General features: G+C 45.6%; 1 protein-coding gene across 8 annotated transcripts in view; it reads left to right on the top strand.

The window, feature by feature from the left end:
• The window catches only part of HHAT (hedgehog acyltransferase), a 309,565-nt gene that overhangs the window by 230,456 nt on the left and 59,038 nt on the right, over nucleotides 1-20,071 (top strand). For all 8 annotated transcript variants that reach the window (XM_073216981.1, XM_073216982.1, XM_037015362.2 and 5 more), the window contains one exon: nucleotides 13,188-13,389. In XM_073216981.1, coding sequence (XP_073073082.1) covers nucleotides 13,188-13,389 — 202 coding nt within the window. The remainder of the gene's footprint in view (nucleotides 1-13,187; nucleotides 13,390-20,071) is intronic.

Raw genomic sequence — 20,071 nt, 5'->3', positions numbered from 1 at the left:
AAACACTAATTAGAGAAGGTATTTGGGACTAATGTGTATTTTTCTAATCTGAATTGTTGACATTAGGGGCTTCCACTTATTTGGCTTATTAAAGAATGTGATACCATAAAGAAAAAGTACTTTGTAGAAGTTCTTTTTAACACAATCAGCAAGGGTCAAAAGGTAGGGGTGGGTAAGGAATTCTTAAGTTGCTATGGATGTGAGGACATTACTGCTTTGAAGGGAGGAGTGGGATCCCTCACTCTCTCTTCACCTGGCTTCTTCTTAGGTGTGGATTCTTGGTCATGATTGACATCTGAGATCTATTAAGTGCTTGTTGTATGCCAGGTACTGCACTAAGCTCTTCACATTCAATATCTCAGTTAATCTTTATAACATCTCTGGGAGGTGGGTTTTATTACCTCCCCTCTACGGACCGGGAACCATAAACTCAGAGCCTCACAACTAGTTAGTGAAGGTAGGACTAGAACCCAGAGGACAGCCCATGCTCTGGAGCACTGTACTTTCAGGCCTCCTTATTTTAAAGCCCCTGGCTCAGGGGACTCTACCTGTGGGAAGCACTCAGAGGGGACCCAGAAGTATACTGGGCACTTGGGGGAACAGATTCAAGTAACAGACCAGGTCTCAGCCCTATGGCATTCCATAGAGGCAAGAAATGAAGAAACTGAAAACTTTTATTCTTACAAAGCCTGTAAGAATTTAAGAACAGCAGAAAAGATTGTGTTAGAGGGCAGGGGTCACCATTTGGGCTGGGCAGATGAATGATGTTAATCTTGCAAGGGGCTCACAGGTGACACGGGGTGGGTGGGTGGGTGGGGGAGGCAGTTCATGCGATAGTGGGTGGGCAGCGTGGTGGGGAGGGGTCTTTAACTCTGCAGCAGAGTGAAATCCAGTGAGGGCTTGTTCAGGGTCGCCTCCCAAGGGTAGTCACGCACACTGATTGCTGGAAGCTGATTTTCACAGGGGGCAGTTGGGGGCTGTTTCTTGCCCATTCTGTAGTGCATTCCAACCAGCTCTCAGCCACGGTGTGAAGGAGCATGTTTGGTTTTGAGGCTTCTCCATCATTTTCCTTCACCCCTCCTTCCTTCTCTTCCTCCCCGTCATATTGGTGTTCATATGCAAGGTTCATTCTCCAGCCATACCCCTCTCTAGAGCTCTGCTCTCCAAGCGTTCTGCCTTCTGATTAGTTTAGCAGATATTTCTTGAAGGCCTTCTGTATATTAGCATCACTGTTTACCTGTTCTGAGTGTGGCTGACTAGCTGGCTAATGCTAATCTACTAGATGAACCCACACCCCAGCCACAGCTTTGCTCAGGCACTGATGCAGTCTCCCAGCCCTGGGAAGTTGCTGGCATTTTTTAGAATAGGGACAGAATAAGAAACCTGTAATAGAGACCGAGAAGAGATGGCTATAGAGGTAGAAAGAAAACAGAGTGGTTTCCTTGGAGCCAAGGGAGGAAAGAACGTGAATAGGAAGGGTGGACATTTTGAAGGATGCTCATGACAGATTAGGGGAACAGAGCAGTTGTCTAAAGCGGTACAGAAGTGAGCCTCTTCTTATAAAACATATGTGTGTTTGTAGAAAAGTGTCAGAGAGGACACACACCAAAAGGACACTGGTAGTTGTTTCCAGATTTTTTTTTAATGTTTTCTCCTAAATTTTCTTCAATGAATGTAGGGAGGTCTATAGTGGTAAAAGAAATTACCAAAAGAGGAAAATGGAAGGTACAGTCAATGCCAGATGTAACAGATGAGACAAGTAAGCAAAATATATCAATATATCCATTGGCTCTGGCGGTCTGGAGGCATTTCCTGACCCTGGCGAAAGCTGTCTCAATTGAAGGGGAACAAACGGAAGTCAGACTGCAACAGGTTAAGGGGTAAATAGGTGGGGAGGGCTTGGAGACTTGGTGTAGACTGCTTGGTCAAGGATCTTGAAATACTTGGCTATGAAGAAAAGTCATTAGAATCAACGCTGAGGAAGTAGATGTGGGATGAAAGAAAGGTGTTTCTAAAAAGAGAGAGACAGGAATTTGTATTTATGCTAAAGAGAGAATCAGTGCAGATAAGCTGAAAAAGGATACAGGGTGAGAGGGAGGTAATTGGTAGAGCGTGGTCCCTCCAGAGGCAGAAGGGGATAGAAACAAAGGGCACAGTTGGCTTTAGTGTCACAGGAAGGACATCTCTCCCACTGCAGGAAAACAAATGAATGAGTAGATAGGTGCCAACGGTGGTAAAGATGTAAGTGATTAGGAGAGATGAGGGCACATTTATATGATGGTCTGGACTTTCTCAGAAAAGTAGCTGCCCGCTGTGTCTGGCCCATGCCAGCATTCCCCCCTGGATCATTCTTCATTCCGGGTGCCTTAAGAGGAGTTGGTGTTAAAGCCACGGATGCACCTTAGCACCACCATGCTTTGCACAGTGGGCAGGCACCCCACTCCCCTGGGAGGATCCAGAAACTACTTCTATGAGAAGAGGGAATTTTTTGGAAGGAGGCTCCCTATCTCCTAGTCTTGGCCATGGAGTTGAAAAAAGGTCTGTTCATTGAATTCTCAGAATAAGCTCACACATCTTTGCCCCCTAAGGAGACAGTGGTAGACTCAAGAGTCAGCTACTTCCTACCCTGTACCTTGTGTTTGGCGCATGACCCAGACTGATTGCGTCTCCTGCAAGGCCTTTCCTTTTTCATCAGGAAAGCTGATGGTGTTGGAGAACCAGACCAGCTGGCCTCTTACTGGGCCTTCGCTTTGTGATGGTGGGTGTGGACTCAACAAGCAAGACTTCACAGGCACCCAGGAGCTCAAGGGGACATGGTAGCTCTTTGGTGAAATGGCTCCTCCTGGGAGCTGCCTCTGGTCTGCAGCTGCACGGCCCTCTCTCCGGGCAGGCCGGGCTGAGGCAGGGAGGAGCTGGGACACTTCTCTCGTTTGGGTCCCGGATGCCTCTCTGCTTCCCTGGACTTAAGACCTGGCTTCTGCCCACCTTCCTCTGGGACATGGTCCAAGTCAAGCACAGGACTCCCCAACCCATAAAACTTCTTTCCTCATCTTGACCCCACTTGCAGGAGCCCCAGGAGAAGGAACGTGCCATTCATTTGGCCCACTTCTTTTCCCAACCCTTGGAGGTGACTGTTTCCTAGCGTGGATTAATTACCATGTTAATATCCAGTTCCATGGCTGAAATCTTCAGATTTCTTATGATTTTATTGCATGAATGGTGGCATTTTTCATCTACGGAAGACTGCCTTTTGTGATGCACATTGAATGTCATCCTTAGACTGTCTCTGTAAAATGCCAGCTCTTAAAATATTAATCTCTAATGTGCACTCAAGAGTTCATTCAATTACCACGGGATCTTTTGAATAAGCAGCGTCCTCCAGGCGGCCTCTCACTGCATTAAAGGAAAAAGCTTACCGGGGCGTTTGTCTCCCAGGCATGGGGTGATGTTCTTGCTTTGTTTCCATAAATGGTGCCCCAGCCTGGATGTGTTGGGCCAAGGCTGGGGATTCATTGTCATTCATGGCCAAACGCAAGGGTTATCAGCTCTCCCTTCCAGTGCTCAGCTTTAAAAGGTATCATTCTATAGGGATTGTGGATCATAATTATAATAAATGCAAGGCAGTAGAAACAGTTCTGTCCAAGCTGATTTGTCAGAGTGTTGATTTCAGTCCAGAGAGGGAGCAGCCTCGTTATGACCATGAGCAAACATTTTGCTTGGATTATCTTTTGAAAATCATTTCAGTGCCTGAGACCTTTATTTTCTTGCCTCCTGAAAACAGTCCTGAATGACAATGTTTTGAAAGTGTTGCCTGTATGATACCTGCTGACATGTTCTCCCTTCCTGGGCTTTGACCGCATCCATGGGCACCCCAGATGAGCATTTTTATTACCGATGGGCTCTTACTCTTTGAAGTGCAGAACACAAATGTCTGAATCGACAAAGCAGACACATTAGGGGGTGGAAATTTGCTGTTTGGAAAGGATCCATCACCCTAAGTCAAGATTCATAGCAGGATTCCTTCAGATAACCCTTTCCTTGTACATTTCATGTTAATGTGTGACTTAGTTCCATGGCAGCAGAGGCATGAGGAAATGGGGAACATAAGCTGATGTTTCAGGAGCTCCGTGTCCTGAAACCCTTTAAAGAAGACAGGTCCTTTTTGTGTTAGCAGAAACCAGCAGCAAGACAGGACGCTGTTGTGACTGATCCCCACTCTTTAAGATCCATGCTTATGTCCCAAATGTTCCAAACTGTAGAGACCTCGCCCCCTAGGGCCTCCCTAGCCCTGAGCTCTTCCTCCCAGTTGTAAATCAAGGCGCAGAGAAGGGACCATCACTGAAATCTGTGTCACTGACTTACCTGTCTGTACTCTCACCCTCCGGGATGCTCCGAGGTGCTTTGTGTGTGCGTGCGCACATGCGCATGCGTGTGTACATGTGCACTCATTTGTTCCTGTCCCACAATGGACCTGACACCTCACTACTTCTCTTGTGGCCGATAAATACACTGGAGTTAGAAGTAGCATTCATGGCAGAGGAAGAGATTTTGTCAGAAAAGTTAAGCCCAGCATCCAGCAAAGCGTCAAAGCCACCCTCCTGTCGGCCTCCTGAACACCCTCCCCTCACACGTACCTAATACTGATGGGCACTTCCTTGGGCTTTTGTTTTTTTTTTTTTTTTTGAGGCTTTTAAAGCTAACTTCACAGATCTCACACCTCCCAACTCAGTGCTTTAATTTTAAAAACAGCTGGCACTAAAGTTTTGCTTTTTGGTTAAATCTCCCGTTTCTTCTGGGCAGTTCTAGCAGCTTCCTGGGAAGGTTGGGGTTGGCATATATTCCTCCTCACAGTCCTGGCCAGCTGTGCCCTGGCTCAGGTACCTCCTGTCGGTGTCTATGATTTAGTCTCACTTTGCAAATATTACCCTGCAAATGCCGCCATGCTTCAGAGAAGAATGGCAGCAGCAGATGGGAACAATGACATTTACTTATGAAGTCACACTTTCTGGCTGGAGAACCATCTTTTGTTTACAGAAAGTGGCAAAAAAAACCCCAAGAAGGGAAGGGAAAAATGCATCAGGGAAATGAGGAGGATAAGGGAAAGACGGGAAAAGAAGTGGGTCGGTCAGAACTTACCGAGCACCCCTGAATCAGAGTCTGAGGTCAACTCTGGGGAAATAAAAACAAATGTTACCGTTCTCTGTTCCGTGTCTTGACTGTGAGGTGAGGAATCCTCCAGACCCTCAGACCTGATGAACTAGCTCAGAAATGCTAGAGAGCAGTGCATTAAGGACTGCGAAGCAATGACTGAGGCCCAGATGAGCGTGAATTCTGTCATGAGGAATAAAAGGGCTGCCAGCATGCAGTGGCATCAGCGGGGGACCATTTTCCTTGAAGTGAATGTTGAACTCATCTGAAAAATCAAATGGTGGAAAAGAGAGCCAGGGGCTGTCCACCACTGGGGGTGGGCTGGTATAATTGTAGGGTCCAGACTTGGGCAAGAAAGAAGTTCATTGACTGGAGTGGAGAACAATTTTGGAGACTTGTACGATGGAGTTAGGGGCACAGGAGGAGCCGGCTGGAGAAATGGCTTTGTAAAAGCCAAGCTGATGGGCTTTAATTGAGGACTTCACACAGTGCTACTCTCTTGTAGGTGGGACCCCCAAGGGTATGGACTTGGCTACCATTGTCAGACTCGATGATTCTTTAAGACAAAAAGTGTGGTTCTTTCCCTCAGCTATGAATTTTTGTTTTTCACCTAACTGACCAACCAACTGGACTTCGTGTGTAAGTTACTGTGTTCCTGTGGGAACATATAGTCTACACCTGTCAAAGCCATGGGGCCTGCCTCTGTGGGGCCCTGGGCAGCATGGCTGGCTCAAAATCATTACACCATGATCCCAGATGGAGAATGAAGTGCATCAGCTGTCGGCTGGGCATTTATTTATTGCACTTGTCTTCAGAGCGCTTTCTTCCGGAGACCCTCCAAGGTACTGTACCAGCACGGTAACTTATAAGTTGTACAAGTTCATTTTAGAGCAGACATTTTCCTAACAGTCATGATAAATGAGTTAGAAGATTAGGACTGTCAGGGTGGCACTGACTAGGTTGTGGGTGAGAGGCAGAGATCCGAAGGCAGCCAACAGGAGGGAAAAACAGTACAGCTGCTAATGAGAGGAGCTATGCGTCCAGGACGGTCATGTTTTTGACCGTGGGATTGGGATCTGCTGATGGAACAAAGGCTGGGAAGGGCCTGAGGAGCAGGAAAGGATGGGATCCCTGGCGTCTGGGATCTCTGGCCTCAGGCTTCCCCCTCTGACTGTGGGACGGGAGTCACACATGCCTACATCCTTCAAACATCCGGAGTTGCCCCCTTTCGCCTGGCTTTTCATACCCTCTCCCTTTCCGTCTGGCCTTGGGCAGCTTATAGATGCTTTTAGCATCCTCTTGGGAGGAAGGTGGGAAGACAGGCAGGCAGCCAGGAAATCTTGGTGGTTATTAAACTGAGGCTCCGAGGACCTTTTTATTAGCGATTAGACTCAGCTCCCCTGTACCAAAGAGTATAAACTCCTGCACTGTCTCCTTTACCCAAACCTCCCAAGAATCTATTTCACATGGTGTTTATTTATAACCCCAAATAAACATGGGCCCAGGAGCCCTGGGGGCAGCGGAGGCTTCCATGTGCTCTCAAGGAAAAGGAGACTAGAGATGCCAAAGAGGAAAACAGTGCATACCCCTCTCTGTGGTCACCACCCTCTGGGCCTTCCTGTCCGCATTTGTGACTAGAAAGATGGCATCTTAGAGAGATGTTTGCTTGTTCTTTCACTCTGTGGTTTGAAGATGGTAATCCTGGAAAGATCCCTGTGTCACCAAGACTCTGAGCTTCTGCAGCATTGCCAGGCTGCTCTAACCGGTCAAGGAGAAAGCCCGCAGGAACACCTTCTTTAGGCCTGGCCCACACAGCCGTCAGGCACCATCCCAAGGAAAGGACTTGGTTCAGGGCCTTTTCTACGTGGTAGATAAGAGGGAGCCTGGAAGGGTGGAAAGGGGGCAGTGATCTGAAGGTTGAATTGTTGGTAATGGACCAGATTGCTTTACCTGACTCACCCACATAGCTCTGCAGGGCCCTCGCAGCCAGCGTCAGGTGTTTGGAGAATAGTGCTGGGTTAAGTGTAAGCAGCAGGCCTGCCGTGGGTGGTGTGGAATCCATAGCTTAGACCCCCAGGCACTAAGCAACCTGGTTCTGATGGGGGCATATTTAAAGCTAATGGTAAGAGCATCCCTAGCAAGCAGGCCAGAGGTCTTGTTTCCTTCGAATGCTTATGAAAGATACCAGAATGCCAATCGTGATAATGGCATCTTGTTTTTTCCTGAATGCGAGCATGCTGCTGGCTGGCTAGCCCGTCATTAGTAAGTATGTATCCTCCCACTTATACGGCGTGTTAAAATCTCTAAACCCTATGCACATATATTGTCTCATCTTATCTTCACAGCAACTCATACACAAAGGTTTTAGTGCTCTCTGTATATGCTCCGTGTACACAATCACTCTGAGCAGGCTTAATGGACAAGTTCAAGGTTACAGTAGGCAATGGAGGAGCAGGACTGAGGCTACCTCTGCAGCCCCCAGCACTGCCCTCTTTCTTGTCCTTTACTTTCCTGCTGTGGCCGTGTGGACTGTGAGGGCAGCTGGGCTGAGCCATTCATATTCGTTCAGCCTCCTCTGCCGTGACAAAGAGAGAGACTTTGAGGTGCTGGAGTCTGGGTTTGGGGATGCGAAGGTAGAGTCGAAACTTTCTCTAGGATGGAAGTTATAGGCTTGAGTTCATAGCACAGTTCTGCAACCCACTGAACTGCTGGTTTCATGGAATGAAAGATTAATTTAAAAAAAATGTTAGCATCTAGTTACATGAACCCAGAAATTTAAATGTAGACTAAATATAGCATGAGTTTAATGTCTATTTTATAAATTCTGCAATGTCCTGTTGCCAAATAGGACATAGCATTTTGAGTAGCTATTTTTTCTAGTTGCATATGGAACTTTCAGCCAGCATCTCTTGGTAAAAGAGCTGAGAATTAGCCCAGCTCAGCATGTGCCCTCTGCTTTGAAAGTGGACCTCTCTATAAAGTCTGTAGTTGTCCATTTAACCAACTGCTGGTTTTCACTTATGAAAATCCCATTATGATCTGTACTGGAAAGAAAGATATTAAAAGTAATTATATTCTTTCCTGTGTGCCTCTTCCTTTAAAGCTTATTATATGTAGATCTATAGCTTCCTTTGTGAGAACTGCACACCAGGCCTTTGTCCACAAGCTTGAGGATGGAGATTTAACTGGTGGGGCATCACTGGGCTGTGAGAAAGAGAACTCAGCTGTGGACCAAGGCCAGAGCCAGAGCCAGGGTCAGTGCAGGGGGGCCACTGCCCGTGGCGGCTGTGTTCAGGAGCTTGTGGCCGATTGTGCAAGGACCTCTAAGCAGGACGTCATCTCCGAGCCCAGGTGAAACCAGGGTGTGATCACCTTGTCGCCAAAGTAATGTAGCTGGAAGTCTCGCCCTTCTCAGCTATGTAAGGCTCTAATCTTTAAAAGGCCAGTACTTGCCATTCTTGAAATCTCTTGAGGCTGGGAGAGCTCTTGAGTTTTGGGGCCACATGATTTTGACTTTAGTAGGAGAAGTGTGGTTACAAAGTGTGGAGAGACTTCAGGGTCCTTCAGATGTCTGTATTCTTTGGGAATGAGGGTCTTCTGAAGTCTCTCCCTGTAACTAGGGCAGGCCAAACCCTGTAATCCTGCCTCGTTTACTAATTGCTCATAATAGGCCTGTGACAGTGTGACAATTTCTCACAAGTGTAAAAGCCATTAGAGGTTATGAAAAGTAAATAAAAATTATGTTATTAGCTGTATAAATGCTGGTGGCCAGTAACTATATATGCAGTCACACACACACATACACACAATCACATATCTAGTACTCCCTGAAAGAATTTTACCACTTACTTGAAATGACAACCATGGTAGAAAAAACATATTTTGATGAATAACTGTTCAATCAGTGGTACAAGAAGTAGGCTCTTTGGGTTAAATACAGAGTAGAAATATTCAGGAGAGACTTCCTGGATGAGGAGGAAGGCCAACTGGATTTTGTACACTGAATAGGAGCTGGAAAATCAGATATGTCAGCAGATGTGAAAATTCTAAGACCTAAGGCATGGAGGTATAAAAGCCCCATTTGTTCAGGATTTCAGGATTTGTCAAATCAGGGATACAAGGGTCAAATCAGGGAAGAGGTAGCCCTGGATAGGACGTCCTCCTCTGCCTGCCCCAGTCCTGTCCAGCGATAGGTAATTGAAGACTGTGACCTTCCAAGCCCACCTGACTCAGGCCATGGGACAGTAAAAATCAAGTCCTCTTCCCTTGAGAGGGTCTGGAATTAGAGTTTGGCAAAGGTTTGAAGGTCATGTGGCAAGCCAGGGAGCTACTGTGTAGATCTTGGAAAACGGGAGTGTTGTGGGCTCAGATTAATGTATTCACCATGTGGTTTCTCACTACCCTGTCCCCAGCTGGATGACATATTCTTGAGTTGTTTTCTGCAGTGGAGAGAAGGGAAATAGAGATTTTCTTCCCCTTTCGCATACCCCTATTTAGCAACAACTTCTGATCATCAGCTTCCTATGCCCCACTTCCTACGTAGTCAGACATCTGCAGGATGCCAGCCTAGTCAGGAGAGCAGGTGTCATCTCTGCTTGTGGGGCAGAAGGAAACTAGTTAGTCTGTTTGTTTAAAAAATGAACTTACGCCTCCGATTTTCTGGTACAGAGCTCCTTGGCCCAAACTCCTTCGTAAATAATGAGTAGCTCTCTGCCGAACAAGATTCTGTTCTGCACAGGACATTTCTTCAGTTAATAAAATAGTAGTGGATGCTTCTGTAGAGACTGCTTTAATGATTTGGTCAAATAAGAGGAACATATCACCGAGAAATGCCCCCAGTGTGATCAACAGCATAAAAGATCACAGGCCTAGGAGTTCTGAAACCAGAGCATTCAGATTTCACCTCGCCTGTGTAAAATAGGCCTAGTCATTAGTTCCTTGAAAAATTGATTTAATGATTAGAAATCATTAAATACTGGCTCATGGACATTTAGTAAAGGGTAGATATCATTAATACCACGTACATTTCATATAGGTTCCCCCTGCTGAGCAGGGGGTTTCCTGTGTTGCACTGATGCCATGAGATGGTCATAAATTAAGAAGGTGGCTGCAGACGGATGCTAACTTCCTTCAGCAGCGTTCTCTGCAAGCAGTGCCTACCCAAAGCCCGCTCAGCAGGGTCAGGCCTTGTGCAAACCCAAGCTCACACAGTCAGTGACAAGAAATCTTATTTTTGCTTTGCTGAGAAGGTGGTGCTAAATGCCTTCCTCCATTGGGAAATCAGTTTCACTGGGTCGTAGATCTCAGTCAGTGGGGCCATACTACTACTTTTCTAAAAGAGGCATGTTTTTGTTTTTATTAATCATGAATCTGACCCAAGACTGGAAGAATCTGTGAAAGAAAATAACCAGTTCATTCTCCTTCTTGCCATACCTATTATCTTCTAGAAATTAAAAGTGAAGTAGGGGTTTTTATCTTTCAGTATGGAAGCCATATCCTCCTCTAATTTAAAACCAGCAGCTTCATGTCCTTGGAGACCTGCCATATATGAATTTCTGGCATAAAAGGAATTCTCAAAGATTTGTGTCGGCTGTCATTTAGAGGGCAAAGCAACAAAGCCATATTGCCAAGAGATGCCTCAAATAGCCAAGCATGTAATTATGGGGCTAGATACGTCCCGTCACAAGCCTGAAAACATGTCCGTTTTGGAGTTGAATCCAGTATTAAGGACCATTGGTGTGGATGCGGAAAGGTTTTTGTTGTTGCACCGGGTTTCTGACATACAGTGACGCACACTTTCATGTAGTGAGACACAATAAAAGTCTCAGCATGAAACAGTTATGTTGGGTGAAAAGAGTATTAGTCTTGGTAGTGGTACTCACTTGCTTTCTAGAACAATTGTCTGCAAAGTTTCTGTAAACAGCAGTTAGCAGTTATCCTTCATACTTTTGAAATTTGGCCACCCCATTTTTCTTTTTTTTTTTTTACTTGTAAGCTTCTTACATGCAACGCTGATTGTATAAAGGGAAGTGCATCCTCATGGAGCACCGTGATGGGCAGCAGTTACCTCCATGCAGGTAGGAGGCTGCCGAGAATTGTGGCCCGTTTTTTGCTTTTGCTGAGTCTTACTCTACACCAGTGACCAGTCAGCCTCTAGGGGGCAGCAGAACACCGACTAAAACCACCGAGCCCAGGGCTGCCAGGCTTCTCTGCTTAGTATATTGCCCAGCCCTTCCAGGTCCATGATGCAACACCCACCCTTCTCCCTTTTGCCTAACAAAACTCATCCTCTAGGCCTTGCCAGAGTGGGGTCCTTTGCCCTTAAGCCTCCCATACCCAACTTGCCTCCACTCACCCCCTTTTCTCCTGTACCCCCTTCAACCTTCCTGGTCTGCTTTGTACCACATCACGTAGCTTAATGACGGGACTTGTTTGCCATTGTTTAACAACCAGCTGTACCTGTCCTTTGGGCAGGAACAATGTTTTATGTCTCTGAGTTTCTCATAATGCCAGGACGTCCCTGGAGGCCTAAATAAATGCTCAACAGCAGATGGAGGGTCCCTTGATCTGTAGCGAGTGCCTGATGCCCATTTGCTGACTTGATGGTCAAGATGGTCTTGCTTTTGTGCAAGAGAAAGTATTGTCTCTGCTTCACGTATTTCTGAAATGGTTCTGTTCTCCTGTGCTCTTTCTGGTTTGTTTCAGACTCAGGTGTAAGATAGAGGACTTTCAAAATGAACCCAGAGGATAATGGATAACATTAGCATTGGTGTCATGGATGTGGGGTTGCACCTGGACCCTTCCTCTTCCCAGCAGTTGCCTCGGTCAGGTTAACTTCTCAGCCTCAGTTTTGTCACCCATAAAATGGGGCTATTGAAGCTGATCATATAGCTTATCATCTAAAGTGGAGCACATCTGAGAGTGAAGGAGGACAGTTCAAAATGCTTACATAGTCTTTTGAAATATTTATCGACCAAAGAGTGGTTTTATTTTTATTCTTTTGGCTTGCCTATATATAATCGTTCTGGTAGAAAATGATTTTCAAAATGACATTTCTTAGAAAACATTAAAATAATATATAGGCAGGACAGATTGTAAACTGGTTGGCACATGGAACAATAGGTGTGAATCGTATGGTGCTTCTAAGCTTCAGGCCAGGTAATGCATGTAAGGTGTCCAGTGCTGTGCCTGGAACACACTGTGTATTCGGTTTCCTTTTCCCTCCTGGAAGAAGGCTGGACAAAGAAGCAGTGATGAGCAATAAACAAAGGCCTATGGCTTTTTAAAAAGGCTGCTGCCAGGAGAGTATGCCCCCAGCTCTCTGGACTCTAACAACCCAAGGTATCATTTTTGTCCAACTCTAGCAGGAAAATACCGATTAAAGAACATAGTCTTGCTTATATGTAGTCAGACAGCTGTCTTAGCAATAGAGAACAAACCCAGGGGATGGCTATGCATTCTGGATTATAATATGTCTGACCTGGGAGCACAAAGCTCTTTTCTTCACTTGCGAATTCAACTCCTGCTTCTGGGCAACTTGGCTGAAAAGCTGGGGGATCCGGCCGTGGCACCCCTCCTCTGCACCCAGCTCCCGCCATTTAGGGGCCTGATTTCAGCAATTGTGCTTAAATATTGGAGTCACCATAAACTTAATTTTTGAGCTGTAAAATACATACCTGCTTGAAGGTTGGTGCCCCCGTAGAGCCAGAAGCTTAACTGCCGCACTGTGACTGGGCTTCCAGGGTTGGGTGCATCCCTTTTAGAAACTCTAAGTTCATTACTCCTCAGCCTGCCTCTAGTAATGAGAGCTTTTTAGACTGTGTATTCATTTAACCTAAAGCTCCGCAGATCTGAGGCTTGTGTTTTTGCTGGCTCCTTGTGTGATGGAGAATTCAAGGAGGGCTCTGTGGCCTCCTGGAAGTAGAAAAGTTGCTGCACCGCATGATTAGCAGCTTGGGACAGGAGAATCAAGCCCAGGAGCAGGTAGTGTGGCGGGGACAGCCCTCCGCATGGCCTCTAACAGCCTCTTCTTTCCCTAGGTATGTGTATATCCCAGCGGGCGGGTCCCAGAATGGCCTGCTGGGGACGCTGTTCTCCACTGCAATGACGTTTGCATTTGTGAGCTTCTGGCATGGTGGGTATGACTACATCTGGTCCTGGGCAGCACTCAACTGGCTGGGAGTCACCGTGGAGAACGGAGTCCGGAGGCTCGTGGAGACCCCGTGCGTCCAAAACAACTTGGTGAGCTGGGTCCTTGTTCCTGCGGTAGGGGACGTCTGAGCTGGGTGGACTAGGTTTGGGAGGGAACGCACTTCATCACATTCACGCCATCAAGATCCATTCCCACTAGATTGGTTCAAAGCCCATGTGCTCAGAGGTAGGATGGCTTAAAAGGAGGCTTCTGTAGCTATTTTAAAAAAATACATGTTTAACTATATGAATAATAAAAAACCAATAATATACAATGTTTATTATATAAAAATTGGAGTAGTCATGCAAGAATAAAAGAAAAGAAAAATACCTCCTCAACCGAAACCACTGTTAATATCCATTCTTCTAAGTTTTTTCTAAAGCTATACATGTAAAAGATAACATATAAACACATGCTATTATTCCAGAGATACAGTTGTATCAGGACCATCCTTTCTGTGTCACCAGATCCATGTCTAACAACTTTTTAATGGCTGTATGGAACTCCATTATATGGATATAGCATAATTTATTTAATTAGGCTCTTATTATTACTATCCCAATCTTCTCACAGTTATCAATTGCATTGAGGTGACCGTCGTCACCAGGATGAATTCTTTTATATGAAATTGCTAAGTTAAAAGTTTTTCTCTCCTTAAAGGGTTGCCATTGCATACTGCTTAACTCTTTCTTAACTGCCCTGCAGACAAAGTGTGTCAATTTACCTTCCTACCAACAGTGCGTGAGATGCCCTTGCCAATACTGAGTGGTACTGGTGTTTTTAATCTTTGCTACTTTGATATATATTGTTATAGTAGCATAACAAACAGCTAAGGGTTTAAGACACATTCCAACTCAGCAGCACAATGATTTTGGAAATTAAGTACTTTTCTTTGCACACGTATTTTCAGTGATTTTAAACTATGAGCAAACATTTTGCCATGTAAAGCTGGTATAGGATGTATTAGAATCTTACAGGAAATCTTCAGTTCTGAATCTCCACAATATTCTGATATCCCTGAATAAAGTAACTAAAAAAGAAATGTACTGGCATCAGTGCTCATGGCAGACGATAAAACACAAGAATTTACTAGGATATGATTAACGTGGCCAAATTCCCCTAGTTCACCTAAAGCAAGTATGTTTGAAAATGAACACCACCAAAATAGAACACATTTGAGTGTTTTTCCATAAAGATAGCCATAGCACAAGTGGACGGTCATTTCAATAAAAACTGGTAAGAAACACAGCAAAGTAATACATCCAAGGAATTTTAATATGCTCCTGTAGGTTTAAAGGTAAATATTTTAATCCGGAATAGTATCCAGCAATCAACAGAAAAGAAATGTCAGTGAATTCTAATAGGAAATGGAATTTCAATGAAAGTCTTGGCTGTATAACACAAAATAAAGCCATAAAAGCTGGTATCATAAAGTTTTCAGCCCTCATTCTCAAATCTGAGCAGTCTTCCCCAAAGCTGGAAACCCAGCCAGCACCTGTGAAGGCCAGAGAATTCTTTCAGCCCAGGCTGAAGCCCAATAACACATTTCCATGTTCCTTCATGAAGGGTCTAAAAACACTGACCTCAAACTTGGTGTTAAGCAGTGTTCTGTAGATTTTGAACTATGTCTTATTAATAAATTTTAAAAATCTAAAATGTTAAAGGAGTAACCCAAGTGGTGCTATGTGGCCCACGGCTTGTTAATTTTGGTCAAAGTGAAGGAAGTCAGTGAAAACACTTATAGGATGAAGCACTTGAATGTCAGCTCTACCCCATCACAGCTCATTCTGGGAGCCTCATGTGTTTACCCCATTCAAGCTTTCATCCACTTCAGACGCTTAGGCGTGTAGTAAGTTCTGAAAATGCAATTTTGGGGTTATATATGTCTTGTATATTGCAAATATGGTGTTTAGGTTGCATATTTATTGGGTAAGGACATAGTTTAGAAAACCTGTCTTATCACCTGTCTTTTGTCCTGCCAGCCTGGTAGCTGCTTATGGCTGTCTGACCTTGAGTCAAAGTCAGGATTCCGTCACTACCTAATGTTGCCCATGGTTAGCTCAGTGTCTGAATTAGCATCAGTGAGTTTGTGCACAATTAATGCTTCCAAATTGGGAAGATTCTGTCTTTCTTCTTCCACTTGTCCACCCAAGGGCTCTTCTTCCATTACTCTGTTTCTTATAAACTTCAGCACAGATTCTATGTTCCTTCAAAAAGAAGGCTGACATTCCGAAGATACACAATCTTTTGAATAAAGCACTTGCCCACTTGGGTTCCCCTCTTCCTTCCCTTTTTTGAATCCGTTTCCCATGATTTTGTCAAAATCCAAATAAAGACAATGCCTCCTTGGCACCTGATTTCATCTAACGTTAGTTTCCCCAGTTGATCTGGTGGTGTTTTTACAATGTGAATGCAACTCCCGAAGGCCCTCTTACATGCCCTGCAGCATTCATTCTCCACCTGTTTTTGTAAGATAGCTGGAAAGATAACTGAATAACGAGGACTGGCATTCCTTTTGTCCCATGTCGTCTTCACTTTCAAACTCAAAGCTTTGTCTGGGGCACAAAATACAGTAGGATTCTATTTCTCGGTGTTGATAGAATGGCTACCGAGCCTGTCACCAAAGGACCAGAGAGACCTGAGTGCTGTGAATAGGGAGCCCTCTGATGTTCTAGGAAGGGCTGTCTGATGGGGTTTTCTGCAATAATGGAATGTCCATTGTTCTGTGCAATCCAGGAGTTACTGGCCACACTGAGCACTTGCAATGTGGCTAGTGTCACCAAGAAGTTAATTTTGAAATGTGTTTAAATGAATATTTTAATGAATTTGAGTCTAAGGAGCCCCATGTGGCTAGTGGCTCCCACTTAGAGCAGTACAGTTCTGGAACATACCCGCTTTCTAGAAAAAAATGAAAAGAATGTGGCGTGTCTGACTCTGCTCCAATTTAGACTGATTTTCATTAATGATGTGGTGTGCAAATGGCTACTGAGCCTGTCGTAAGGACCTCACAGGTATTTCAGACTTAGCATTGTAGTACCGAACTCATGCAGCCCAGGCCCCAGTAATCACAACTAGCTCCTTTCCCTCCACCATTCTCTGTTTCCACAAAAGGCAGCACCATCCATCTAGTAACTCAAGGCCAAGAGCACCATGTTATCCTTTGTGCCTCCCTTTCTCTTAGCTCTACCTGCACGCACGGTACATTCCACCTTCTGGGGAGATCTTCATGTTTTTACACTGTTTCCATTTCCACTGTGTCGTCCTAATCCAACAGCTCTCATTTCTTGCCCAATCCACCAAGTAGCTTCTGACTAGTCTCCCTGCTTCCCTCTTGGTCTCTTCATTCCATTATCCTCACAGAGCTGAGAGATGCTTCCCAATAAACACTGAGCCATATTCTTGTCCTCCTTAAAATCTGTAGTGGCATCCCATTTTCTGGCAGCTAAGTGCACAATATTTAAGATGGCCTATGAGTCCTTACCTGATCTTGCTACCCTTCTCCACCCTATCTGCCCTATCCCCCCTCCCACTCCGTTCTTCTGTTCATTTACATACCTGGACCCTCCACCTCAGCTCCCCTCCTTCCATCTCCAAGGATGCTCTCTCTCTCCTTTCCCTCTACCCCCATCCATCCTTCAGATTTCAACTTGAATGACACCTTGTTTAGGTGCCCTTCACTGAGCACCCCCCCCCCGCAAGTCAATCAGGTCCTGATTTTAACTCACTTGGGGCACTTATACATGGTCTCTTCTGTCGTACTTATCACAGTGGCAATGAAATATTTTTATATAATAACTCATTTAATCTTTATCTCCTTTGCTGAACTGTGAGCCTCGTGAGGTCAGAGATATGTATGCTTAACACTTTTCACAACACCTGGCACAGAGTCAGCTTGCAGTAAATACTCGTTGAGTGAATGAATGATATTTTCTGATTTTACTGAAGGGTGTATGGGAGGAAAGAGGCTTATGCAGCAGCTAAAGAATAGAGATGGAATACTGGAAGAACTTACTGAGCCTGAGGCTTGTTGAGTGTGACACAGGGAGAGATTATTTTATTTTGTAGCAGGGTAAATCCTAATTGGTCTAGTGACGGCAAAATGCTATTTTAATGCTCAGCACACAGAATATATATAGGAAAGAAATGGGCAGGGGGGAATTAGCCTTCCTGGTAACCTGCTGCTTCGTGGTGGGTGGGGGAGGCGGGTCACTGGTTGTGACTCACGGAGGCACAGAGCTGCAGGAAGCTGACAGAAGGCACTTTCACTGAGCACTGGAGCCAGGGGTGGGGGGTCAGGGTGGGGGTGTGGGTACTAAGAGGAGTTACTGCTGAAGCACCACCCCTTCCCTCTGTACAAGTCCGCTTGAATTTGCATTCAGCACTGCAATCTTTTAATAAGTGCAAACATTTTGGGGCATCAGTAGAGTGACACTACCCGCCCGTTCTCAGTCTGATGTCTTCTTGGAAGGCAGGCACCTTCAGGTGGCCTGTCACTTGTTCCTACCCAAGAGGAAATCTGTATCCTAAAACTGTTCACCCACTCCCACCCCTGATTTCTATTTTGTTGAATAATTTAAGTAAGTCCTTCTCCCCCAGCCCTTATCCCCTCTGCTTTGCCCCAGGAATGTCCTGCTGAGCTGGTTTATATCCTCTGTGAAGCAGCAGAATGTCTATTTATAGACTTAATTGAGGAAACGTGCCTCTGGTGAAAATCGCTGAGGGTCAGTCTAATGGATGTGGGAGGGATCTGAAGCTCTGGTGTGTCAGAAACAGCCCCAAGACACTGCTCTGTGGTGACGTCTGTTCAGCTTATCAGCTGTATTGATCAGTTTGATTTCGAAAAGATATAGGTACAGAAATCTCATGAGTTTGAGAGACCAGTCAGTTTAAAAGGATAATCGATTGCAAAATTGTTGACGTGATGCAGCCAATTCGGTGAATCCTGACTCACCAGTTCTCACCCATTGGCAAGGTGTACATGTCAGCCTGCCTGACTAGAAACCCTTTCCTCTACAATTCAGTGATCACAGCCCCAAGTCACTCACTGAAGAAATACGAAGCGGCATAGTCTGAAAAGAGTAGCTCCATTCGACAGCGGTTCATGATCTTCTTGATCTTATATTCTTCCACCACTTGGATTCATTTCAACAAATACAGATCAAACGCTTGCTGTCAATGAGCCATTTTCTCCACACCAACCCTTCCTAGACTAAGCCCACTTAGGCAGAGTCAACCTGGGCCTTCATTTCCTAATTAGCTCATTTAGGAAAGAAAATTTTTCAGTGCCTACGTGGGAGACACAGTGCAGAGCCCTGGAGCACTCGCAGCGGGACACATGCTCCCTGGAGCACTCGCAGCGGGACACATACTCCCTGGAGTACTCGGAGTGGGACACATGCTCCCTGGAGTACTCGGAGTGGGACACATGCTCCCTGGAGCACTCGCAGCGGGACACATACTCCCTGGAGCACTCGCAGCGGGACACATGCTCCCTGGAGTACTCGGAGTGGGACACATGCTCCCTGGAGCACTCGCAGCGGGACACATACTCCCTGGAGCACTCGCAGCGGGACACATGCTCCCTGGAGTACTCGCAGCGGGACACATACTCCCTGGAGCACTCGCAGCGGGACACATGCTCCCTCCTTCTACTTCCTTCTCTGCGCGGCGCTCCTGTGCATGCGGTGTACCGGTGTGTCGGTACGTAATGTTAGAGGCTCTTATTAGCCAGTGTCCTCCCTGAATAAGGTATCTTTCCTGGCCTCCTGTCAGGACGATCATCTTTGCAGTGGCTGCTTTAGATTAAAGAGGCAATAAAACCATGGCATAAGAGCGCCTCTCTCTGAAGAACCAAGAGATCTGTATAAAAAAATGAACTTGTCTTCATGAACATCCTAAAATACCGATTGGCCTAACCTTCCCAGGCATTGCTCAAAAGAAAGATCCAGGGTAGAGATAGACACTTGGGCGCATGTAGATGAAATTTTGGAGCCATGCAAATGTTTAAGACTTCCTAGAGAGAGTAAGGAACGAGAAGAAAAGGTGGTGCCCAGTATTGAACCCGGGGAACACTGACAGTTAGACGTTGGATGGAGGAGGAAGGGCTAGGAAGTGAGAGGAAAATGTTAGGTGATTTCACAGAAAGCAAGAAAAAGAGGGTATTTCATGCAGGGGAGTGGTCAATTAAGTGGTCAAGTAAAGCGAGGTTAGAGAATGGTTATGTCTCCGTGTCAGAGTGCAAGCAGTGGGAGAAAAGAGCTCTGAGTTATCATCCCTGTCCCCCAGGAGTTTATGATCTAGTCAGAGGCAAGATGTGTGCAAACCATTTGAGGACCAGTGTAAGGCGTTCTCTGCATAAAGACCACAATGATTCATAGAAGCAGCTGATGATCACGAGAGGTGGGGATCGGTGTGAGCCAAGCTTTTGGGAATGGTTTATTTAAAGAACTGGTGCTTCTTTAGCATCCTCTCTGAAGTCTGGACAGTGGGATTTGGATCGGTCAGTAGAGAGGAGGCAGGCATTCCAGGCCAGGAGATCAGCACACACACACAGCCTGAAGTCAGGAAGGGGGGCACCACGTTCCGGTGCCGAGGTTCACGCCATAGACCAGGAGGGGCTGTCACTTGGGAAATGGAGGAAAGGAGGTTAGAGGGGCCGAATGGTTTCCCATGTAAAGGGATTTGAATGCCAAGCTTAGAAATACAAAAATGCAAACCACTTAACCAAACAGA

Source organism: Manis javanica, chromosome 11, assembly GCF_040802235.1.
Source record: "Manis javanica isolate MJ-LG chromosome 11, MJ_LKY, whole genome shotgun sequence".
In the NCBI taxonomy this organism is placed as follows: domain Eukaryota; kingdom Metazoa; phylum Chordata; class Mammalia; order Pholidota; family Manidae; genus Manis; species Manis javanica.
This window is presented reverse-complemented; position numbering and strand designations above follow the sequence as displayed.